This window comes from Phymastichus coffea, unplaced genomic scaffold (genome assembly GCF_024137745.1).
Source record: "Phymastichus coffea isolate CEN01 unplaced genomic scaffold, Cenicafe_Pcof_1.1 PCOF00015, whole genome shotgun sequence".
Classification (NCBI taxonomy): domain Eukaryota; kingdom Metazoa; phylum Arthropoda; class Insecta; order Hymenoptera; family Eulophidae; genus Phymastichus; species Phymastichus coffea.
In genome coordinates this window covers 3,928,014-3,955,573 of record NW_026706826.1, presented here as the reverse complement: position 1 = coordinate 3,955,573, position 27,560 = coordinate 3,928,014, and the positions used below count along the sequence as shown (strand labels likewise).

At 34.2% G+C, this 27,560-nt stretch overlaps 1 protein-coding gene across 3 annotated transcripts in view; it reads right to left on the bottom strand.

Annotated features, from left to right (window-relative positions):
* The window catches only part of LOC131675040 (PCI domain-containing protein 2), a 455,195-nt gene that overhangs the window by 80,630 nt on the left and 347,005 nt on the right, over positions 1-27,560 (bottom strand). For all 3 annotated transcript variants that reach the window (XM_058953865.1, XM_058953864.1, XM_058953867.1), the window contains exon 4: positions 17,789-18,270. In XM_058953865.1, coding sequence (XP_058809848.1) covers positions 17,789-18,270 — 482 coding nt within the window. The remainder of the gene's footprint in view (positions 1-17,788; positions 18,271-27,560) is intronic.

Below are 27,560 nucleotides of genomic sequence, written 5' to 3'. Positions count from 1 at the left end.
AGATGACTTTGGATTAATCATAATAGCTAAAACTATCAAAAAAGTGAATCATCTCACATAACAGACAATGGACGTAATCGCAAAATTACTCCATAACCATGGATTGAGTCTGGAAACAGAATAAATGACAGTTGTGATAATCTGTACTAAGCATAAACTCCATACTAAATTTATAATTAGAGATGAAGAATTACGATTGCCGACAATATTAAATACTATCAGTCATTATTGATGCAACGAGTTCCTTTAGATAACACCTTCTGAACGTAAGGATGAAAATAGATCAGAAACTGGGGCACTGGTAGGTACGTCAAATATTAGAGGATCAAAACAACCACGAAACATGCTACTAACGTAGGTGGTGAAGACCGTTATTTTTTATGGAGCATTAATCTGGATCGAAGCTATAATGCAGAATGTCAGCAAGGAGCCTTCTATCATTAAGCCTGCAGGATAAAACTGTTGAGATTGTTATGTACTAACTTTACAGTATCGGACATTACCTTGTCGGTAATAGTGGAACAACTATCCATCAACCTACTGACGACCGAAAGGGTGTGGGAGTATGACAGAAAACGACTAGTTCAGAAGGATCAATGAAGAATTGCAGAAGAGATGAGAATCACAAGGAACTTTTGCAAGGCGTCCGCCTCCGATTTTTATGTAACTGTAATATATTATGGAATATAAAAAAATAAGACACATGTTTTTTTTCTATTAGCGAAGAAGCATTTACATGCGGTGAAAATAGCCGTTAAAAATCACCCCTGAAAATAAACTTTTTTTCTTAATTTCTTTGAAAATAATTAAATATTGATATAATTCCAATGCCAAATTTATTGTTATGAAATGGCAGTTTTATTAAAATTGTTTGTACTCTATAGAGTTTCATGCTGTAATTTTTTGCTCTTTTCACAATTTTTCGAGTGCCACTTTTCCAAATCACTTTAATTAAATTAAAATATATATTTATAAAGAAATGGAAAATTTTAGTCGATGTATGTTAGAATATGAAATAAATTTATGTTAGGCTCAACAGTACAATGCACTGCATAGAATACATTGCTTAGCAGTACGAAGTACTATTGAAATTTTAGTGAGTGCTGAGTTGTGTAATTACAACTCCGAATGTAATTAATAGCTCCGAAGTCAAGCGTCTAATTTTACTGTGTATGTCTGTAATGCTACTCTTCAAATATATTAAATAGCTATAAGAATTAATAATCTCTTTGACTCATACTTTATTTGAACATAGTAGCAGAGCATAAAGGAAGTTTTTATGGTTAAAAAGTGACAAAGACAAGTAACAAGTTTAACCAAGCACTTTGGAAAGCTACTTAATGAGTATTGAAAACAAATACTGGTATGTACACTACCGTCCATAAAGATTTGCCATCCCCTTGCTAAAATCATCAAAACTTTAGAGTTTTATGGCTCAGTTTCTATAAGAGTTAGAAAATCCTGTGGGGTCACATTTGAAAGATCTTGCCAAGACCTTTCAAATGTTGTAAAACATAATTGATTTTATTTGTTTTTTGTACAACTTGTGACGTCATATATAACGGATTCTACGATGGAAAAACTGTATAAGCCATTCGATAGAGCTTTCAAAAAGCTACAAAATCCAAATCCGGAAAATTTTTTTACCTTTATTTTTTATGAGATATATGGTGTTTTATACAAAAACAAAGATTTTCAAAAAATGGGCTGTATTTTTTTTATTTTCAACTCTAAAGAAAAATCTCTCAAGAAAAAATGTAGTATTTTGCAAGAGCTATCAAATGCGCCACTCAGAATTCAAAAAAAAAAATTTTTTTTTTAACGTTTTTTAGAATTGAAATTTTTCTAGAAAAAAAACTGAAATTACATATATTTAATAAAATTAGTAAGTAACTAGTATTTATAACTGAATGGGCTTACAAACAATGATAACAAGATACATTTATTGAACCATAATTTATTACTTACTCAGAATAGATTAACATAATTTGGTTACAATTTTTCTACAAAATTTATTTATTACAACGTTTCAATAATAACATAACAATAATAATTTCATTTTTTATAATACTAATAACGCTTGTAATTAATATATTATCACAATCTGAATATAAATTTCAGTTGTAAACAAAAACGAAACAATACTAATTATTTAAACGTTTATTTCATCGAAATGTCCTCCTTTGTTTGCTATAACTACTTTACAAATTCGAGGTATTCGTGCTACAAGTTTCTCTAAAGTTTCTGCACTTATTTGTTTCCACTCATTTTCTAAGATATTCCAAAGATCCTTCTGGGAAGTAGGTCCTACCTTCCTTACAGCTCTATTTAGATCATCCCACAACAGTTCGATAGGGTTAAGATGAGGAAGGTACGGTGGCCATTCCATCACAACTAATTTTTTTTTCTTCTCCAATTGAGCAAGATAACTTTTACATAACTTTTGAAGTATGCTTTGGGTCGTCATCTTGTTGGAACGTAAATTTGCGACCAATTATTCTTGTTCCGGAAGATACAACATTTTTTTCAAGAATTTTTTTGTAACCTTCTTTTTTCAACTTGCCATCAATTTTAAGAAGGTCACCAACCTTAGAACAACCAAAACAACCCCATACCATTACTGAGCCGCCACCATGCCAACCGAAGCACACATATTTTTCTCTAAATGTTTTTGCTTATTTTTTCTCCGCACAAAACATCTGCGTTTACTACCAAAAACCTCGAATTTGTTCTCATCAGACCACAAAACTTTTTTCCAATCATCAATGATCCAAATTTTATGTTTTCTGGCCCAAGCCAATCGTTTCTTTTTATTAATCGGTTTTAGTAAAAGCTTTTTAATTGCTATTCGACCGTATAGTCCATCTTCATGAAGTCGTCTCTTTATCGTAGTAACACTAAGTTTAACATCATACGCTTTTTGAGTTTCAACAGCAAGTTCGGGTGCTGTGAGTCTTCGATTATGTGTACTTGTACTACAAATGTGTTTATCAGTAGCACTCGTAGTTTTCCTAGGCCTTCCTGAAATTTTTTTGTTTTTGATATTTCCTTGAGTTATGAATTTTTTAATGTTATAATCAACTGTTCTTCTTGGAATATTCAAAATTTTGGAAATTTCATTATTACTTTTATTCACTTTATGCAAGGCTACTATCTCAGATCGCTCTTCAATGCTTAAGTTTCTTTTTTCGTCATTTTTAATGAACAAAAAATACATGCATAATTTACTGACTAGATTGGACACATTGATATTTCACTCATTAAAGCTGATAAGAGACTGAATTTCCATACGTCTTCTCTGCTATATGTATACATTCATGAAAGTCAAGTAAATCAAACCACGTAAACACTCAGTGATTATCACAGTGATTATCGGTGAGCACAATACTGTAGAAAGTCATTAAAAATGAAAACAATGCAAATTCCTCTGTTACAAACGTCGAATACAATAAATGTATCTTGTTATCATTGTTTGTAAGCCCATTCAGTTATAAATACTAGTTACTTACTAATTTTATTAAATATATGTAATTTCAGTGTTTTTTCTAGAAAAATTTCAATTCTAAAAAACGTGAAAAAAAAATTTTTTTTTATTTTTAATTCTGAGTGGCGCATTTGATAGCTCTTGCAAAATACTACATTTTTTTGAGAGTTTTTTCTTTAGAGTTGAAAATAAAAAAATAAGCAAAAACATTTAGAGAAAAATATGTGTGCTTCGGTTGAACATGGTGGCGGCTCAGTAATGGTATGGGGTTGTTTTGGTTGTTCTAAGGTTAGTGACTTTCTTAAAATTGATGGCAAGTTGAAAAAAGAAGGTTACAAAAAAATTCTTGAAAAAAATGTTGTATCTTCCGGAACAAGAATAATTGGTCGCAAATTTACGTTCCAACAAGATGACGACCCAAAGCATACTTCAAAAGTTATGTAAAAGTTATCTTGCTCAATTGGAGAAGAAAAAAAAATTAGTTGTGATGGAATGGCCACCGTACCTTCCTCGTCTTAACCCTATCGAACTGTTGTGGGATGATCTAAATAGAGCTGTAAGGAAGGTAGGACCTACTTCCCAGAAGGATCTTTGGAATATCTTAGAAAATGAGTGGAAACAAATAAGTGCAGAAACTTTAGAGAAACTTGTAGCACGAATACCTCGAATTTGTAAAGTAGTTATAGCAAACAAAGGAGGACATTTCGATGAAATAAACGTTTAAATAATTAGTATTGTTTCGTTTTTGTTTACAACTGAAATTTATATTCAGATTGTGATAATATATTAATTACAAGCGTTATTAGTATTATAAAAAATGAAATTATTATTGTTATGTTATTATTGAAACGTTGTAATAAATAAATTTTGTAGAAAAATTGTAACCAAATTATGTTAATCTATTCTGAGTAAGTAATAAATTATGGTTCAATAAATGTATCTTGTTATCATTGTTTGTAAGCCCATTCAGTTATAAATACTAGTTACTTACTAATTTTATTAAATATATGTAATTTCAGTTTTTTTTCTAGAAAAATTTCAATTCTAAAAAACGTTAAAAAAAAAAATTTTTTTTTTAACGTTAAACGTTAAAAAACGTTAAACGTTAAAAAATTAACGTTTTAACACTAAAACAAGACATGTTGACATAATTGAAAACAATGAAAACCTTATTGAATTTGAAGGTAACGAAAATGATAATGAAAATGATTATGAATATTTTAATAACAATGGAAATATAAATAACGAAAACTATATCAAATCCAAAAGATAAAAATATATTAACCTTAAAAAGGTTAAAAAGGGATAGGAAAATGCCTGATCGGCATACTGCAAGTTTTGTTACTTCAAATTTCATTTTGTAAACGTTGTCAGTGCTGATAGCCCTTCAACGTACGAAGAAACGATTAATAGGCACGAAAATGATTTGTGGAAAGATGCTATAAATAAAGAAATGGATTGCTTAATTAAAAAACAAAACTTGGAAATTGGTTGAAAAACCTAGAAATAGAAAAATAACAGATTTAAAGTGGGTCTTCACAAATAAATCTGGTAATCGAAAGAAAGCAAGACTTATTGGAAGAGGTTTTTAACAAATTGAAGTATTAGAAGATTTATACTCACCAGTAGTTAGAGTACAAACCTTAAAATTATTAATGTCTTACTGTTATCAAAACAGATTAATGATTATGCAAATGGAGGTAGAAACAGCTTTTTTAAACGGTTACGTTAAATTAGAAGTATTTGTGAAACAACCATTAGGTTATGATGATGAAACAGATAAAGTATATAAGTTTGAAAAAGCCCTGTATGGTGTGCGAGGAAGCCCAAGTGCTTGATTCGAATGTTTTGACGGTTTGAGAAGGTGTGTTAGAATATGAAATAAATTTATTTTAGGCTCAGCAGTACAATTCACTTCATAAAAAGCATTGCGTAGCAGTACGATGCACTCTTTGAAATTTTGGTGAGTGCTGAGTTGTGAAATTACAACTCAGCAATTATCGAATATAAAAGTTTTGGAGTCAAGCGTCTAATTTTATTGTGTATATCTGTAATGCCACTCGTAAAATATGCAAAGGGGGAAGAAATATCCTTACAGACACGGCCGAGTGCGGCACTACTGTGCCCCTTGTGAGTTATTTAAGGGTCCTCTACCGGTAAAGGAAGCCGGCGCTGACTTCCACAGGCGTGAATCTACCGCGATGACGGGAAAGGTGAATAGAAGAAATCGAATAAATACAGAAAGGCGATCCCTTTATTTACGCCAACGAAATAACAACTACGGAATCTTACAAATCACGATGGAGTGCGCTTGCTCCATCCACGGAACGCGACAGTAGGCGGCGAATAGGAGCGTAGGCGCTCAACTATCGTACGCGACAAGTTTATAATACTTTAGGAGCGGATTCGCTCAACCAGCACGCGCGACAATTCAATTCACGGCGTTGCGTCGGGCGAGAGCTGGCACGTGAGAGAGAGAGAGAGAGATCGCGGAAGAAACAAAATCAGATCCACCAGGTAGCTCCTCCCACGGCTCGCTTGTGGAGAGGCGGCGTCGCCGAAATCGCAGTCCTGCTGGCAGCGGTGATCGCTGGACCATCGGTGGCGGCTGGTTGGCAGCTGGCGGCCGGGATCGGCTTCTTGAACATCTAATCTTGGTCTTCTGTGGGGCTGCTCAACAGCAGCCGGAGATTCGCCACACAAATACTCTCTCTCGCTCATCCTGGACTTCCTCTCCCTTGACGCGTCGTCTAAGTTATCTCACCCCGTGACCTGGTTACCATACGGTCACTCCTCAACTGCCCTCAATACTTCCAGGGCTCTCCCAATTTTCGCGGCGCGGGCCGCACTTTCCGCGTTCTCGCTTGCTCCTCTTCCTCTCTCGCTCTCTCTCACGCTCTCGCTCTTTCTCGCGCTCTTCTCCGCTGGCCGCGCTCTCCCCTCTCCAGGCCCTGCAACGTATATAAAAATAACAATATAAAAAAGTTGATTTGAAAAAATTATATGGTTTGTTACAAAATACAAAGCAATTTTTTCAAAATTCATTGAAAGAAAAATTTTTAGTACACAAAAAAAAATTTTGTGACAATTAAAAATATGTTAAAATATTTTTAGGACATTGCTAAAAATTGATTATTTAATTAATAATAATCAACGCGTACCAGTACGAACCTCATGGGATATGCCTCACTTTATTTGTGAATGTATTGATTAATACATCTTGAGTTGTAAATGCAGATGAAAATAAATGTAATAAATAATAGTTTATTACAATTCCTCGAAGAGTGTCATTGAATACGTCTGCAAATCAAGTCAGGTGATGTTGGAATAAATAAGTCTCGCTTTATAACCAGTAGGTAATATTTATTGAAAAATAACCGAAGGTTTAAGCAGGTTTACAGCAAAAGTTAACAAGATAAGTAAAAGTAATATGTAAAACACCCAATTGACGAAATGATGAGTGCACAGAGCTCTAATTTTGAACTACCTGAAGAAGCGTATGCCAGGCTTTTTATATCATCTTTATTACATCAATCATTTTCGAAAGAGTATAGCCAGGTTTCAATGTTGATTTAGGCTTCAAACCATTTTCATAAACTAACTATGAGGCCGTACTTGGCATAAGAAAAGAAGTCTTTTTCCAAATTTTCAGCTAATAAGATGAACCTGGGGCAAGATGAGACGCCAAAAACCGTTTTTCATAACTTTTTTCATTCTTTTGCCTATAGCTCAGCCGAACCTCAATATATTTAAACGAACTTTTTTTAGTTTTATTTTTGAGAAAATTTTCTAATAAAATATCTATAAACAATTCTAATAAACATCTACAATTCTAATAAACATGCTCTTCTATTCTTATTTCTAACTTATAAAAGCCTTCGAAAAGTCACTTTTCATCAAAACATTTCACTTTTTTTTGACTTTTTTCTTTTTTTTCTAATTTTTCGACATGTCATCTTGATTTCGTAAACTTTTCAACTATACCATTCGATTCCTCATTAAAAAGTACATGAAAATATGTATTTCAAAATTAAGATATCAATGCGGTTCCATTCGCACCAAACGCGAAACACCGCGGAAATACCATTTTTCACGATTTTACGTACATTATCTGTTTCTGCTCTGAAACTTTGAAGAGAATGCTCTGAAGAGCTGTTTCTTGTCCATTTTGCAGCTGATCGTGAGCTCCGATATACGCAATTCCAATAATAGCTGAGACCATCGGCGGACCTTGTATTTTCACCGAGTGAGTCTGCAGCTGTAATCTGTAAGTAGGCAAAGTGCCGCTCAGTAGTGATAGTTGTGGGGTGCTGTGCATCATTTGTCGTGCTAATAATTCCATCGTGACGCGTGGATCCGTCAACGCCGGGAATAGAGTGTTCTGACTGAGTCGTGCTGACCAACCGCCATTTCTCGAACTAGCTTGAGTGTAAGAAGTATGGGATTTAGATAGCTATGTGAAGTACTAATCGCCGTCACAAATTGGGGACCGCGCGTATAGTTCGTCGTGTGTTTGATTCGCCGGGACGCGTGGATCCGTTGCCGCAATGTGTTAAATCGTGTCGAGCCGCGCTAATCATCCGCCAATTCTGACCGACTCTGTACCCTAGCCACCGAATAAAGGTGTGACGGTGTAGGCTCGTCATGGCCTGCACCGTGTGCTTGCCTCCCTCTCCTTCCTAGGCAAAGGCGCACGGCCGGCATCAAGCGCACGTTATTTTCACGTGCCTGATGCCAGCCCTTTTATTTTTCAGCAACGCACGAGAGTGGAAGGAGAAGCCGGCTCTCATGCACTCGCGACAGTGAGTTACGCGACGCGCGCGACAGCAATCAGTCTTACGAGTCGTACGAGTTAGTTGGTGACCATCGCTGCCTGCCCTTTGTTCGGGAAGAAGTCAGCATTCCTCAGCAGATTGGCTGGACGGGACTTCCTCTGCCAGCGACGCAGCAGTTGCCCTGCAAGAAGCCGTCATCGGGGCAACACCCGACAGCCTTTTCCTGCCAGGTTGCCGGCCACGCAGCAGCCAGGGGTTTTCCAGCCTAGCCGCCGGTGGGACACCTTCAAGGCTGCCAGCAACAGCGACGTCCACCAAAATTGGTCAGGTCACCGATTCCTCTCTCTCTCTCTATATCTCTTTCTTTCCTCGGCGATTCTCATGGTTCGCGTTGCTACGCCAGGCTTTTCCGAGCCGGCGTAGTTTTCGGCAGTGTGTAATTTAAGTAATTGTTTGAGCCGGTTAACGAGGTGACATGGCGCTAATGTGCCGGTCATCTCGCTTAGATTAAGTTTGCGCGTTATTGTTAATAAGTATTTGTACTTTCGCCGGCACTTTAGGTAGTGCGTTGTAATAAACGGTTTATCAACGAGTTGTTTGTGAAATCATTTGTCCGCTGTTCTCCTTCCTGCTTTGCTTGGAGCGATAAACCGCCTCCCTTGCCTTCCCCCTTTATAAATAATTGGTAATAGTAGTGAATATATCGGCATTGCACGCCGACGCTATTACAATGGAAAGTGAAGTGTAATCCATCTCTGTTATTAACGCCTCGTTGACTTTTTCCTTCCTGCACACTGATTTTATTTTCAGTCGTGAACAGCCTGTAGTGAGGACTCATTACTAGTTTCGAACGTTAGGTGATCTACGCGCTAGATTTAGCTAATCTCCGACTAGAGACGAGGCAGAATTGTATCCTGAGCTGCCGACACTTCCAGGACGCGAGAGGGCGGAGAAAATCAACGATTGATTGGTACCACGGCTTGAAGAAAAGTTATCGGCGTGAGGTCACCAATTTGCCCGCTCTGTGCAGTCGCACAGTGGGCAGATAAAACCTCCTTCAATTTCTGACCCTATCCCCGACAATTGCCATAACCTAAGAACAGATGTCTGGCGCCTATATTATTAGTTGGGGAAACGATCCACTCAGGCCTTGTGGCAGAAGTTTTTCAAGTGCGTGTCTGAGACCCCCCCCCCCCATTTCCCCGCCACATACTTCATTTCAACAATGTACTCCGGAAATTTTATCAAAAAATCTATTTATGTCAGTTACCCGCATTTACAAAATTTCAAAGTTAATAAAAAAATATTCCTTTGTAAAATAGATTTGAAATTTAAAGATAAACGAGGTTTGTATATATTTGAAAGCATGAAAACAATAAAACGGCAGTTCTATGACTATTATTTGTACACTTAAGTGTTGAAATTTTTACATTTAAAAAGTGTAATTTTCGTGTGTGAAATTCTTGTGATAACTCTTACTGATATGATAAGTGCAAAGAGATATTCTGAAGGAGAAGAAGAATGTGTGTGGGTGGCATCTGGTATTTTTATACTTTGATAAGCTGCTGTTTTCGTTTACTTAATTGCGGTGATAACTTGTACTCTTATAAGTATAAGATTAGTCTAATGAGACATTTTCATAATAAAAAACAACATCTATCAGAAGCGTCTAATAATAAGTATTTATGTTTCAATTGTGTTAATTGTAAGTATTCTAATATTTCACAACAATGAAAATCAATCCAAAAGTTATGAATATACAAGAAACTCCTATTAACCCTTTCAGGGGCATCGCATCATATATGATAAACCTAAATTTTTTCAGTTTTTTATCCATACCACGACTGTTTTAAGCTCAATCGCTCTCGAATAAATTTAATGAATTTCTGTACCATCCTTAGTACTTAGGCTTCGTAATGCTTTGATTAATAAATTGAAAATATATTTATTTAATTATTTATAAACAATCAAAGACGGAAAATTTTCAGTTTTTTCGAATAAATTCGGTCTTGGACAGAGTTTTCAAGATAATTATATGAAAATTTGTATAAAAGGGCTTTTGAAAGCGTTGATCACGAATCCGGTATCAAAATTTGAAAAATCCAACCTAATATGACGGCTATTTTATATTAGAATTGCGGTTTTCTGAGTATTTCACTTGAAAGATAGTATACGGGTATTTATAGGCTTGCTCATTACGAATCCGCCATTTTAAATTTTGAAAATTGGACTTCAGATTCATAATCAGCAACTCCGAAAACCCAAGTACACAAATTTTAATTTATATATGCTTCAGTTTGAAAATTATGTATTATATTATTTTAATTTTGAAAATTGGACTTCGGATTCGTAATCAGTGACCCCGACTTTTATATAGTCTTTCGAGTTCGGGCTGAGTGTAGCAGAAAAATGTACCCCTGAAAGGGTCAACCATATAGAATAAGAATTATAATATTGAAAAAATTCTTTTGAATGTTATGAATAATTTTAACGAAATGGAAGCTCTAGAAAATAATACAATCGAATTTGAAAAAGAATTTAAAAATTTGTGAAGCTATGGCCGTTGAAGATAATATATGGTACAAACTGTCTACTGATTCTGATGAATATACTGTAAATGATGAAAAATGAAATGATGAATACAAAAAAAAGCAGATAAATACTGGAGATCTACAAAGACGAGAAATTTTCGCATCGACACTGTTAGACAAAAGTATTAAAAAGTATCATCTAAACGACAATTACGTCGTTGATCAAATCAAATCAATAAAGGCAATAATAAACTAAATGCAATTTCTGAATTTGTACTAAACAATTTTTTAAAGTTTATAAAAGTAGGCAATATTATTCATGAATAACACAAGCCGACAAGGAAAAAAACTCAGAAACCAGACAGTACGTTCCCAAAGGTTTTTGGTGCGCTGAAACCGAATCTGACCTCAGAATTGCTCCATCACCCTAGGTTTTCGAGAAATCCTAACCTAAAAGTTCAATAAACACGATTTTTCACTATATTTCGCGTAGTATTACGTCGTAAGCCAATTTTATTTTAAAAAACGAGTAATGCTATCTCAAAGTACTACTCTTACCCTTCAAAACCCTTTTCTCAGATTTAAAAAATCTTTTTTTTCCATCGAGATATCGTAGATTGAATTTGAGTGATTTAGCGATTTAGTTACAGCACGAAATAGTGGCGAATTTCCGAATAAGGAGTTATAGTGTAATTATATGTTTTTTGGGTCACTGAATTCAAATTTAACGTCAGAATGACTCTATAATCTCAATTCCCTTAACCCTAGAGCCCCATAACCTGCGACGCTGTAACCCCTGACCGACATACCCCAATTCCTTAACCCTCGAGCCCTTTAACCTGCTGCGGTATAACCCCCGACCCTCACATCCCAATTTGCTTAACCCTCGAGCCCTTTAACCTGCTGCGGTATAACCCCCGACCCTCACACCACAATTTCCTTAACCCTCGAGCCCTTTAACCTGCTGCGGTATAACCCCCGACCCTCATACCCCAATTTCCTCAACCCTCGAGCCTTTAACCTGCGAAGCTATAACCCCCGACCCTCACACCCCAATTTCCTCAACCCTCGAGCCCTATTACCGCGACGCTATAACCCCCAACCCTCATACCGAAATTCGCTACGCAGAATACCTCAAAGCCTCCAAATTATATTCAACCCCCGAGCCCTGCAAGTCTGCAACCTCAGACTCCTTTGCCAGAATTTCCTCAATCAGCACTTCAAGCTAATATCGTATAACCGTATGTCTCTACATTTCAATCCCTTCAATATCCAAGCCTTGTATTCTACGCAGCTTTCAATTACCCGTTTTAAATCTCATTTATTTAGTTTGTGAGTGGTGCATCTGAATATCTGCAACCCTACAGTTTTTCACTTCTTCTTTTTATGAAAACGCTGTCGTTTATCTTGAAATGAACGTTTAAGAGATTTGTGTCTATGTTGATCTGTCAATGTATCGTGTCGGTGTAGATCCCAGCAATAGTCAGCCATCATGCTCTCATCCATCTACCTTGATAATGTTCCTCTTTGTTTCTGAAATCTTGATGAAATCTTTCACCCATTTCTTCACTGAACGCTCCAACATTGTCCGGAAAGTATTTCAAATGTGAAAACAAAAAGTGTATTTTCAGGCTGATCAAACACCCTAATTTTTGAAAATTCTGTAGCATTATCGACACAATAGTTTTGTATTTAGGGTCCCGGTGGTTTCCGAGAAAATTCTCGCTGACACTTTTGAAACTTATCCAAGCATTTCTCTCATTAGTCGTCATTGTCAAGAGGAATTCATCATCTTTCATAAGTGCTTGAATGTCTGGCCCTACAAATATGCCTTCCTTAATTTTCGCTTCAGACAATTTAGGAAATTTGCCCTGAAGATACTTGTAAAATTCGCCTTCCTTATCTAGTGCCTTGACGAATTGCTTCATCAAGCCCAGTTTTATATGGAGTGGAGGTAACAAGATATATTTAGCATCAACAAGGTTCTCATGGATGACATTGTGTGATCCAACAACCATTCCAATTCTTTTCGTCCATTCTTTCCGAACCCAATGTTCTTCTCGTGCACGACTGTCCCAGAGACACAAAAAACAGGGGTGCTTCGTATTTCCAGATTGCAAGCCAACTAATATATTGATCATCTTGAAATCGCCACAAACGAGCCATTTGTGTTCATTGTAATTGATTTTCTCAAGAAGGAATCGAAAGTTATCGTGAGATTCTTTCATCACAGTGGAATGAGCAATGGGAATAGCTGCATACTCATTCCCATTGTGCAGAAGTACTGCCTTGAGACTTTGTACAGATGCATCCATGAAGAGTCGCCAGTTCTCTGGATTATAACCTCCTTGCACTCCATATAAACTGATGAGATGCTTTATATCGTTGCAGTAAGCAAGGTTATCCACGCAAGTAAAATATGGCCGAAATTTAATATCTCTCTTCCTGTAAATAGAAACTTTTGTCTCAGGTAATAAAAGATTTCTTTCTTTTAGTCTTGAAGCTAAGAGGTCTGAAGAATCTTTCGGAAGATTCAAATCACGGATCAGATCATCCAAAGAATTTTGGTCGAAAAGTTTGGGCTTTTCTGAGTCAGAAAAATCTTCTTCATCACTACTGCTGCTTTTGTCTGTTACCGGAACTTCTATTGGTTGAAGTTTTTTTGGCTCAGAATCAGAATTTTTTTTCTTTCTATTTTTCCATTCTGAGCTGCTGTTACACTAGAAACGTTCAGATAAAGGAGAGAAGCTTTGTTATTATGATTAAAACCTAAAGTATCACATTTACAAAAGTAACAGTCATCATGGTGATTTTTAGGTTCACGTCATATTGTTGGTTGGAGAACAACTTCGGTTTTAGTTTTATTCCAGTTTTTCAAACTTCGGCGACAGTCTTCACAAATATATTTAGGAACCCATGGTTTGTCTAAATTCTTCATAGGTATCTCGTAACATTCTTCAAACTGATCTTTAATGATATCAGTGATTGATCGACGAAGTCGAGCTACCTCATATTTACCGCAGATATTACAAAAGGAATCGATTTTTCCTTTGCATGGAATTCTACATGCCGACATCTTCAATAACTTATAAGTTAATTGGAAATCACGAGTAATATTATAAACTTATTCTAATAACGGAATGGGTAAATATAATTAAATTTCTAGAAGACAAAGTAATAATAAAGATCAGTAAAAGTACTGCACGCAGTTTATATGAGAAATAATAGAAAGTATTTAATTCCAGTGACTTCTCCGTTAGCCTGCCGCTCAAACACGATCTCTAACACGGATGAAGAGTAGAACACAAAAACTTGGAGTTTTCGAGCAGTGTTAAAACACGAATAATATTATAAACTTATTCTAATACCGGAATGGGGTAATGATAAAATTTCTGAAAAATGAAGTTATAATAAAAATCAATGAAAGTACTGCACGCAGTGTTGTACGAGAAATAATACCAAAAATTCAATTCCAGTGACTTATCCGTTAGCCCGCCGTTCAAACACGATCCCTAACACGGATGAAGAACGAAGCACAAAAATTTGTTGTTTTTGAGCAATGTCATACACGGTTATCCTCAAGTAAGGAAATGTAGGCCCTAAGTGAATCCGATATCTGCTAACGTAGATACTTTCTTCATCGTTAGTAGACCAGAAAAATGTAAGATTAAAAATCCTAGCTGATCGATTTCGCAAGTTATAGACACTTGTATGTAAACGTAAATTGTACTTGTATACGTAAGTTGGATATGAATTTTCCTATCACAGACACAAATTCTTCTACCTTCTTTTACCGCAGAAATGACGTCTATCGTTGTTCCATTGACCCAGCGGTATTCCCCGTCCATCAAACCCGAATTTCTTTAACCCTCGATAGGACCGGGGGTTATAGCTTCGTAGGTTCAAGGCTCGAGGGTTAAGGAAATTGGGGTGTGAGGGGCGGGGGTTATACCGCAGCAGGTTAAAGGGCTCGAGAGTTAAGGACTTTGGAGTATGTCGGTCAGGGGTTACAGCGTCGCAGGTTATGGGGCTCTAGGGTTAAGGGAATTGAGATTCTAGAGTCATTCTGACGTTACATTTGGATTCAGTGACCCAAAAAACATATAATTACACTATAACTTCTTATTCAGAAATTCGCCACTATTTCGTGCTGTAACTAAATCGCTAAATCACTCAAATTCAATCTACGATATCTCGATGGAAAAAAAAGATTTTTTAAATCTGAAAAAAGGATTTTGAAGGGTAAGAGTAGTACTTTGAGATAGCATTATTCGTTTTTTAAAATAAAATTGGCTTACGACGTAATACTACGCGAAATATAGTGAAAAATCGTGTTTTTTGAACTTTTAGGTTAGGATTTCTCAAAAACCCAGGGTGAAGGAGCAATTCTGAGGTCCGATTCGGTTTCAGCACTCCAAAAACGTTTGGGAACGTACTGTCTGGTTTCTGGATTTTTCCATTTTTGAAATTTTGTCATCCTGTGTATTCTTCGCAAATGAGCACTACAAGCCAATAATAATATGAGGTACCACGACGTACGATTTAAAGCTATCAATTCTTGGATATATAAATTTAAGAAAGTGCATAGATTAGTGGACAGAAAAATAAATAAATTCATTATCACAGAAGCTTTACGTGATGAGTCAAAGTTGAAAGATGAAGTAAACAAATTTGTAGATAAAACATGAAATTATATCCGTTAGTATGAATAAGATAATGTCTACAACTCTGATCAAAGTGAATTTGAGTTAGAAAATTCATTCTAGACGAACACTAATAGAGAAAGGAACAAAAAAGTTGAGTGTATTGTTCAATCTGAAAAAATGACTAAAGTTATGTATAGTCTAAAATACAAATTTTATACGATTTATTAATTATTTATTACGTTTACGAAACATTTTGAAACCTGGTTAAAAGAGATCTTTTATCATAATGTGGGTAAAATTGTAAGTAAAAGTGTACTTCAAATAAATTCATGGAATGGACATTGTCGAGAAACTGTTCGAGAAGTTACTGTCAAAGATAAACATATCCATATTTAATGTTACCCAAAGGTACAACATCAAAGTTACAATCTTTAGATGTTTTTCGTTTTATAATTGAGAAAAACTTTGTCAGGTATTTCTCCAATAGTGTGATATTGTTAAATGAAGATTTTAATTAAAATTTGAGAAACAATATTATAAAATTACAAACACTTACTCACAATCAACTGTCTACATCTAGATATATCAATCTTTTTACATACAGTTGGTTTAAAAGTATAGACGAAAATCCTATCCATTTTGTAAACGTTGTTAAATTTACATTTACGCAAACAGATCAAGCTTCATATGAAGCACCTAGATGTACAAATGTTGCTATTATTAGATATTCATGATGTCGAAAATCTCTATGCCTTAAACATCATTTCAAAGAATTTCATTATTGCACAAATTAACATATGTACTGTAACTAATATTACAGAACATGTTGAATTGTTTTATAATTAAAATTGTATCATTGGTATTGCCTGAGCAAAAGAAGACCATTTTATAAATTACTGTATAATTGTTTCAATTTCTATCGATGAATAATCATTTTATGAATATTTTATAAATGATATAAATTGCGTTTTCTTTCTGACATTATTACTATGAGTACTTTTTACAACTTAAATATATTTTTTTATTTTAAAATTTGCAGACAAAATATTTTTATTTCTAATAGGATTTTTTCGTAATAGTATATTGTAATTTATTTAAAATAAATTTATAATTTCTTGGAGGTTATCATGTCAAAAAATATTTTTACTAAAAAATGTATGTTTTACCCCTAAATTCAGAAATAATTTTTATAAGACAATCTGTACATATGAAAAAAAGTTAGAATTACAATTATATGAATATTCAAATTGATTTTTACAATATTCATAAGAATAAATTTTTAGAGAAAAACCATAAAGATTATTTTCACACTTTAAAATCTATATAAACTTTGTTTAGCTTCAAATATTGTAGCTACTCTACGAAGACATATTTTTTTTTAACTTTGAAATTTTGTGAATATAAGGGTTCGTAACCCCCATAAAACGATTTTCTGATGAAATTTCCGAACATTTCAACTAAAATTTTCGGTTTACTTTACAAAAATGTATATTATAAATTAATTTAAGCGATTTTGAAAAGCTGGTACTCGAAAAGTTTGTAAAAAAGGGTACAAACAATTGTCATACAATTGCTATTACCTAGTAATTAGTTTAGCGTTGGAATTATATTAATATCCAATTATTTTTAGAGATATAATGAAAAGTTTATTTTCAGAGGTGATTATTAACGGCTATTTTCACCACATATAAACGTTTCTCCGCCGATAAAAAAAATACGTGTCTTATTTTTTTATGTTCTATAGCATATTACAGTTATATAAAATCGGAAGCGGACGCATCACAAGGGTTGATTGTAATTCTCATCTCTTCTGAAATTTATCCGACATGTCCGGATATTAACAAAAACTTGAACCACGTTCTCCTCTAATGTTCTTGTTTCAAGGAAGGGCACGAAAAATCAAATGAGATTAAAGATCTCATGATTCCGGAAGTATTCGAAAAGTGTATGCTTATCTCCCAAAATTAATGGAACAGCATTACTCTTTGGAAGAACATTATTGAAAGATTAAACATTATCAGAAGAGGCGAAGAAATAACAATGACAGACCTAAGACTTGAAAGGGCCTTCTGCAATATGATAGTCTCCACAACGTAATGCTTTGCAGCTGCTTCCACGAGGAAAACAAAACAGTAGATTGAAGCGATACAGATACACAGCTACACACTCATATACGCACACATGCACGTACAATCTAATTTATACGTGAACAATTCAGCACATTACTGAATTGTTCACGTGAAACAATTGATTTTATTGAAATAATATTGAAAACTTCAATTGAGTATCCTAAAATATTGTATTTTTCAAAAATATATTATTAAATCTGTAAGAAATATATAATAAACATACCAGTTTTATAGTCACTATCGAACATAGCTTTTCGACCTACGAAAAATTTATAAGTTATTTGTTGGGCTAAAGAGAAATGATCTTTGTAGATTGATGATTCTATAGCTCTTATCAATGGCTTACAAAGATGTAGTTTGTTTATCCTAAAATAAACTTTGAGAAGTTGATTTACAAGTGAAAGCATTCCCCAACGTTTAGTGTCATCTTCGGAACTACGATTATCTGCTGCACATATTCTAAAACAACTCATTAAACATTCTGCACATTTTTCTAACGTTTCTCCCGGTTTCAAATTTTTGCTTTTCTTGGCCTGCTCCGCTCTTATAGCTAATAATCTCAGTTCTAAGCACATCAAATTCATCACTGGTAACATCCAATTTTCATCCTTTTGATTTTGCAATATCTTTATCAACATTTGTACACTCGAATTTTGACAAGTATAAGTAATTGAAATGTCATCTTTATTCAAAGACGACAGAGTCCTGAAAAAATGGAATATCAATTTTAAATTATGTTTTCCCTTACTTTCATGTAATGAAATAATATAATACAAAATAAACCTTAAAATTATTACCATATAAACCTTAAAATTATTACTATTTTCAGTCTAATCAATAATATGTTTACGTATATTACTGACTACATTTTACCTCAGGTATTTGTTGAAAAAAAGAGAAAGACAAAATAAAAATATAATATCTCAACATAAAATTTTCTGTACTTTCCGAATCTGCGGTCAAAATTTAACTTTTTTTGCATGATATTTACATTTGACGTTTAAATGATCTTAATTCAGACATGACAAGATCAAATAAACTCCAGATTCAAACTCAGTAATCCTTAAAACTATAGAAACACTAGTTACATTCTTTTAAACGACTTTTTTTCGAATCTAACCTTCAAATGCCCTTGAACCTTAAGTGCTGGAGTAAAACTGACTAGAAATTCGGATTCAACGTATTAAAATACATGTGAATAGATGTATGTTGTTTTTTTCCCAGTTAAGTTCATGATTTATTATTAACAACGACTTACAAAAAATATCCAATTTTGCAACAATAGTTTTTAAAAAATTATGTTTAAAAAATCAATCTTACAAATTTGATGTTAAATTTTTAATCGGCGACCTCAAAAACTATTGAAAATATTACGTGTTGAAAAAATATTTAATTTTGCAAATCTAATGTCAATATCGTAATTATCGATTTAGAAAACTAAAAAATCACCATGTTGCATTATTGTACAGTGGAGTAGCGACTTATATTGACAAATATATTAATGAACAAAAAGTTATTATGAAGAACCGCCATTTTTACATTTCCATTGTGACGGGAGCAGGCGATTTATCGTGCAGCGCTCCCTCCCTTTCCTCTGCTTTCCTTTCCTCGACTGGTCTAGCAACCGACGTCGGGCGCATTCTAGAGTGCGCCTAATGCGGTTTGTTTTCTTTCAACGGCCCATAATGATAATCGAAGGCGACAATAAAAGTAAAGGAGATAGAGCAAAGAAAGAGAGATTAGATTAGATTAGTTCGTGTATTGCGCCAATGAGGTGGAACCCCATCTGGCAGTTTAGAAATGTACAAATCAAACATAATAAAATTTATATAATGACAAAAGAAGAGATGTAAGAATAAATATTAACGCATTTAACTATTCAAAGAAGATAATTTTAGATAAATGCGTGAATTGTATGTACGGTGAGCAGCGAGTTTACAATGGCAACAATGATAAGGTGACTCAGAATATGTATATAAATATAAAAATAGAATAAAATATATAAAATATAATAAAATAAAAGTATATAAAAAATATAACGAAAATAACAGATAAACAACAATGATAACAATAATGAAAGATAAGAAATAATAAAAATAATAAAAATAATAAAAATAATAAAATAATAAAAATAATAGAAACGCGATGGCACCTATTTTACAAAACACATTGAAAGAAGAAACGCGTAAAAGAGGAGAGACGTGTGTTTGGCTAAAAATAGCTAAATTTAATTAGCTATTTGATGAACCAAAGGTCGATAGTGGGGTATTTGTGGAAGGTTGGATAATTTTGGGAGAACGCGACTGGATTGACCTTGTTTGGTATGCGAGTGTAATCAGACAGTGCTGGCACCGGCATTAGGTTTTTGCGAGTTGCTCTCTTAATCCATGCTCCAGCCTTGTAATTTAAAAACAGGTCACGTGTCCAATTCTTGAAGTCAGTGATCTAATTAGTGAAGAACAGGGTCACGCTTAATGAATTGAGTATCCTTTGTGCAAGGATCGTTAATAAATGGTTCCAGGCCTCAGTTCAAGGAGCTTTTTATGCAAATTCCCATGGTGGATGGCGACTCAAGCGCCGGGTAATGACACTATCAAGCAGGACAGATAGGTTTTTAGCTAGGTAGTGTGGCAATTTTCTAGACACTACAGAGTAAGCCAGAACGGCGAGGGCTCTATACCTGTTCGGTGTAAGTTATAGCCAGTCTAGGGCTAATCTATGGTGGGTAATGTGGCTGTTTGAGGATAGTGTAGGTATATATGGGATCCATCCTATTACGAAGAGTACACAGGCGTTTTGGGGTTATTTGTAGCTTAGGCGAGCGCCCTCCATCGAGCTGAATGCAGACCACTGAGAGGTAGGCAAAATATGGAAAAAATGAGCTGCCCGACAAGAACTTTTCTAAGGGTAGTCGAAAGAGATTTCCTGTGGAATCGGAGTAAAGCCAGATATGCCCTCCTCGTCACGCTTCTGACATGTTCGGTCCAATTTAGCGCGGGAGTCAGTATCATGCCCAGGTTGCGAGCACTGGTGACATAATCAAGTGGAACCTCGTTAATGGTGATCTTCGCGATGTCATTCAAGTTTATAGCCCTAACGTACTGTTCGCTACCTGGTATCATGATCTTAGTCTTGGTAAGGTTAAGAGAAATGCCGTTTCTTAGAGCCCAGTCCGCTATAGCCTGGACATTAATCTGCACAATCTCCAATGCCTCCGCAAGGCCGTCCGGATAACAGTGAAGGTAGACCTAGCGATGAGCATTCGGTCACCCATCCCAAACTTCTTTTTTTCCTATTCGTAACACATCTAGGTGTGTTGTACACTTGTGGCTGTTCTATCATTATACCGTGTCCGAATTCCGCGTTTCAAATCAGTTTTGTTTTAAAGAGAGAAAATAAGAAAATTCTCAATTGTACAATATATAGCTATTGTTTGGTCATCAATAAATTAAATTGATGTTAGCCTCGGAAAGTACTGATTATACAGGGTGTCCAAAAAGTTCCGGGACATAAAACAAGATATAAAACAAGATAAAATAAAATAAAAATAAAATAACTATGGCGATAATAAACGCGAGACAATTTAAAGTGATGAGATGTAATGCAGTAAAAAATAACACCAGCAATGAGGAGTCTCTCCGAGTAGATTGTAATGTATGGAGTAAGGGTAAAATTGTTGACACAGGTACTTAGCAGCAATGTCTCGTTACACCATGGTAAGTTCTTTTTAAGACCATACAGTCTGTCAAGTAAGAGCGTGGCGACACTTACAGACAAATAACAATATTTATTAAAAAATTATTAAAACAATATTATACATAATAACGTCGTCTTGGATATAATCTCCTTAATAAATCGTCCAGTCGCCTCCCGAATCATTGATGGCTTGGCATCACCGGGGTATACTTTCAACGAGATTGACGGCATATTCGTTAGGTAAACTCCTCCATATTTACCGAATGTGTCAAGTTGCTTCAAATTGCAGGGTCTGATCTTGCGTAGTTTCAGCTTTATGTATGCCCACACATTCTCAATGGGGTTGGCATCAGGAGACTGAGCCGGCCAGTCCCAGGTGTCAATACCATTTTGCTCTTTCCATGAACGGCATGTTCGACTGCGATGTTTAGGGTCATTGTCTTCTTGTAGGATCCATGTTTTCCTCGAAAACATGGATCTGGCTGATGGTAATACCGCTTTTTGGTAGATCATAGTCATTTTATTGGCATCCAAATTTTGTGTGAAGAGACACAACGTTCCAAAGCCGTTTTTTGAAAAGCAGCCCCAAAAATTAAGTTTTACGGGGTGTTTCACAGTCCTTTGGACCAATCTACAATCGGAGGTTGTCCAGACATGTTTTTTTATCGGTAATGCCGAAGAAAATGTTTCACCCGAAAAGATTATATTGCTCCAATCACGGTCATGTTTTCATTCGCTGAATCAAGTCGTTTTGACACGTGGTTTTCTGTTAATGATGGTTTTTGCAACGTGCTTCGAAATTTTACGCCAGTACCACGCAAATGTGACCGAATTGTTTCATGGGATATATGTACACTATTGCTGCTCAATATTTCGGCACCTTGACGCAAGGTTAGCGTCGGATTTTTTTTAAATAGACGACGAATCATTGTTTCCACCTTTTTCGACACTTTATCCGAAAACGCTCGATTGGGTAAATCGTCAGCGTTTTTTATTTGTGCATAATGGTTTACCCACTTGCTCACAAACTGTCTTAACTTTTTCATATATTTCGCAGCGGCTGCAATGGTCATTTTGGGTCAATTGGGGTGACTATGTAACGAAACTCATATAAAGAAAGCATAGCGGCTCAAACAATTACTCATGTTATAGTCTGGGCGCTAGGGACCACTAAACTTTTTATACAGAAATCGAAAAAAATATTAAATGTATGCTTATTTATTTAAATTAGGCAAGTTCACATTGAGAATAGATTACATTTAATATTTACTGACATATAGATATGTATTACAACTCCGTAAAGTTACTGAAGATTAGGTTGTGGCTTATCTCGACAGCCAATTGACGGATTTGAATTTGTCACACTATTTGTTTTGATGTTTGGCTCCGCTTTTCTTCTAGTTGACTTGATATCCAAATTGAAGAGAAAAAAAGTCCAATTTCGTCCAAAGTATTTGAATAAATTTAATGTAATATATATATAGTAAGAGAGCCTGTTTATTAAATAACAGAAAATGAATAAAGATATAACAAAAAATTTGTATATGGTGTTGTTATGTCTTGAGCGTAAGCGATCCATAGAATCTAAGATTTAAGACGTACATATGTATTTAGTGAAATAAGCTCATTAAAGAGAATATATATTTGTAGGTTGTAAGAGATAATACGTATTTATATGATTTATAATAGTAATTCTCTTACCTGCATTGTTTACTGGAGTAGGTCAATATAGGAAATATTGAGATAAATTGATAAATGCAAGTTTCACTTTTAACTATTAATAATTGTTTATGAAAACTAAATGATATGAGATATTTATAATATCTTTATTACATTAATTGTTTATTAATTTATATATTTGCAAACAGTGTTTTGTTTACTTGTTACGTTATAAACTACTGAATGTTTCGTTTTCGCAGTGTTTGAATTGTGAAATTGTATCAGTTGAATTCTACTCTACAGATATATACATAATTTTGATTTCTTTAAATAATTGAATTTCGGAAACGTATGTATAATTTTCGATTCGACGTTTAGCACTGAGATGAACCAACGTTCTAATCGTTTAATTAAGTGTTACAAATCAAATTGAATCAAGTAAAATATATATTAAAAGTAAATATAAGTAAAAACAAATAAATAGGTGTTAAAAAAATAATATCAATCAGTGGATAACAACAATAATTGACCAGAATCTAACGACTGAAACGACCGAAATGACCACTAAGGGCGTTATTAATAAACAGGCCAGAATATCAGATTACTGATTAAATGAAACACGCAACAAATTTCAAATACTTCAATATGACAAGAAAACCGAAAAAACACTGAAAATAAAGCAAACATCAAGGTACAAGAAGAGAAAGCGGTGAGAATTAAATCACCATAAATATTTGTTTATAACGTAAAAAACTTCTGTCCATTTAATCTAGTCATTAGATTTTGAAAAATATTTACCAATTGTAAATGCAATGAAGAAAAAAAAACGCAATTTTACACGTATCAGCGTAAAAAAGATAAAGGATTGAAAGTAATTCTCCGTAGCATGCACTCCTCAGTTGGTTTAGATGAACTGAAAAGAGCTATAGAAGAAATAGGACACAAAGTAATGTGCATACATAATATTCGTCATCGAGTTACAAAAATACCGCTCCCACTATTTACCGTTGAACTTGAACACAATAGTAATAATCACGATATTTACAAAGTTAACTATCTGATGAACACAGTAATAAAACCTTTTCGTTCGAGCGAACCTCCGAATGTGAAGAGCGACATTCCGCAGTGCCAAAACTGTCAAGAATTAGGGCATACGAGAAACTACTGTTATAAAAATTTAGTTTGCGTTAAATGTGCAAAAAATCACTTAACCAAAGAATGACCCAAAAAAATAAAGGATGTATTATGCGTAAACTGTCAAGGAAATCATACTGTAAGTTACAAAGGTTGTCCGTATCGTAAACAGTGGCAACAGAGGCTTTTTCCCACACTACGCGAGAAGATGTTAAATTCAATTCAAAATCAAATTCAAGAAAAGAATTTACATACAAATAACAATATAGTCAGATCAAACGTATCATACGCCCAAGCAGCATTAAAATAAGATCAACACAACGCAGAAACTACAGCAAAACAAACAAACAGTCAATCTGAGACTTCATACAGTGATAATTTAAACACAAATAACAATAGACTTGACAGATGATAGAAAGATTAATACAAAGAATGAACATAATATTAAACCTATTAACCACTCTTGTAAGTAATACGTCTAAATGAATAACTTCAAAATTGTAATCTGAAATGCAAACGGTCTTATGCAGAGACATCTCGAACTAAGAACATTTCTAATTCAAGAAAATATAGATATCATGCTAATATTTCAAACTCATTTTACAAATAAAAACTATCTACGGATACCAAACTATATTTAATGTAATATTGTACACAAAACAAATCATCCACACGACAAGGCGCACGAAGGCACTGCAATCATAATAAAAACAAAAATAAATCAACACGCACACATACACACTAGTGAAATATACTTACAAGCAGCTAGTGTCGTAATAACAAACATGGCCCAATAACTATATCTGCTGCTTACTGCCCTCCAAATAAAATAATAATACAAGAAATATGGACAACATATTTTAAAAAACTAGGAAACCGATTCATAGTAGAAGGCGATTTCAGCGCAAAACATCCATGGTGGGGATCAAGAGTATCAACTCCAACACACAGAGGCAGAGTATTATATGAAGTCTTGCAGAAAAACAACTATATTTCAATATAAACAGGCAAACTAATGTACTGGTCATCAGATATGAACAAACTCCCAGGCCTAATTGATTTCGCAATTGTCAAAGGCATAAGCAAAAGATTTTTCAAGGCATCCTTATGCTTGAAATTATCATCAAACTATTCTCCAGTCTTAATAATATTAAATGCGGATATAACTAGCTTAGAACATTACCATAAAATTATTAACTAGAAAAAATATCAAAACTACATCAAAGAACGCTTAAAGTGTAACATATCGCTAAAATCCAATACATATATAGAGAACAACATTAGTAACTTTAAACTACTTTTAAATGAAACTGTTGATAACTGCTCAGTTATTAGTAAATTCTCAGAAGTCAACTATATATATTCCCATCAAAATAGCTAAAAAAATCAAAGAAAAGAAAATATGAAGAAAAAGATATCAAACTACGAGATCATATCAAGATAAAACTAAACTAAATAAAGCAATAAAAGAATTAAAGAAAATTTTATACGAGGAACAAAATGTTCAAATACAGAAATATCTCAGAGAATTGGACTTAACAGAGGCAATAGACTACTCGTTATGGAAAGCTGTAAGGCAGTTAAAAAATTCAACATCTTTCATTCCACCAATCAAAAAGCCCTGTAGAAAATGGGCCAGAACAGATGAGAAAAAAGTTACAACATTTGCTAAACATCTATGCGAAGTATTAAAACCTCATCCAAGAACAAATATAGAACACGAAGAAAACATTCTACTAGAAGACATAAACACCATTACTAGCGAATCAATCAAACCAGTTAAATAAAGTATCTAATGTAATTTATAATATTAAAAACAAGAAAGCTCCAAGATACAACAATGTGATAGGAAAAATAATTAAAATACTACCACCAATATCAATAAGATAGATGCCATGCAATGCTTGTTTTCGTTTATGCTATTTTCCAACTCAATGGAAAGTGACAGAAATTATAGTGATATGTAAACCCGATAAAGCAGCGTAATATGTAACATCATACAGATCATTCAGTCTCTTGCCAATACTGCGAAAAACTAATCCTAATTAGAGTCAGTTTTATAATATTTAATAAATAACTCATCCTAAAACATTTGGTTTTAGATGTATCCTCCCAACTATAGAACAAGTGAACAGGATAGTATCTGCCGCGAGGAAATCTATAGAAGAAAAACAATACTACTGTCTTTCTTGATATCGCCCAGGCATTTGATAAAGTTTGGCACGAGGGGCTATTAACACAAGCTCAAGAATAATTTTTCTGTTTAGCACTGCGGGTTGCTGAAATCGTACCTGCAAGGTAGAACATTCCATATTAAAATAAACAAAGTTGTATCAAAACGACAACAAATAAATGCAGAAGTACTTCAAGGCAGTGTTCTCGATCTTACATTGTATTTAATTTACATCGCGGATTTACCTGAGGCCTCGGGTATCACTACAGCAATATACGCAGATGACACAACTATTCTAACGTCACACTCGGTGTCATCTACTGCATCGAAACACCTACAAAACTATTTAGATAATATTCAAAGCTGGCTCAAGACATGGAGAATTAAAGTCAATGAAAGTAAATCCACTCATACAACCTTCACTTTACGAAAAGACACTTGTCCAACAGTTACACTAAACAACAAAACCATTCCACAAAATAGTTACGTAGATTATAGGACAAAACGTCCAAACCGAAAAGTGTAAAATATTTAGGAATACATTTGGATCGGTGGCTTATATGGAGACAGTACATTTACCAAACGTAAACAACTAAAGCTTAAACTGAGAAAGTTGTATTGGCTAATAGGATGGAAATCAGAACTTTCAATTGAGAATAAATTTCTTCGTTATAAAATTGTTTTTAAACCAATTTCGACCTAAGACATCTAACTATGTTAACAACGTCCAACGACCTTATCTGTACCATATACTGATTTCAAATTAATGTACAAAAATCACGCAAACAACCAAACCATGAAAACCATCAAGAACCAAGGAATGAACAAAGGGCAATATTATTTTCAGCGATACTACCATCAAACTACAAAACCTTAGTACATGAAAAACTTTCTTAAGCGGAATGATATTGTTACAATTTGTAGGTGCAGAAGCAATCATATTAATTTGAACGAATCGCTAGCCAAGATAAAAGTTATAGAGGATCCAAGATGTGAGTGCCTAAGCAAGGTTCAGGATCTCAATCATGTCATATGGCAATGCCCAATGCACGAAAAGCAAAGAAAGTGGTTGATAACGGCTTTAGCCAAAAACAAGCATTTTCTTCCTCTCGATATAAAATGTTTCCTAAGCGCCCCCGACAACAACGTTATTCAATTAGTCTGTAGGTTCTTTGAAAAATGTAATATTAAAGTATAAGCTCCACAATGTACACAGAGACCTAGTTAACTTATGTATTCTTATATATAGTCATTATACTTCTGTATTATTATCATTATTATTATTATTCTTTATTATATATATTTTTTTTCTGTAAATAGCAAAATAACCTTA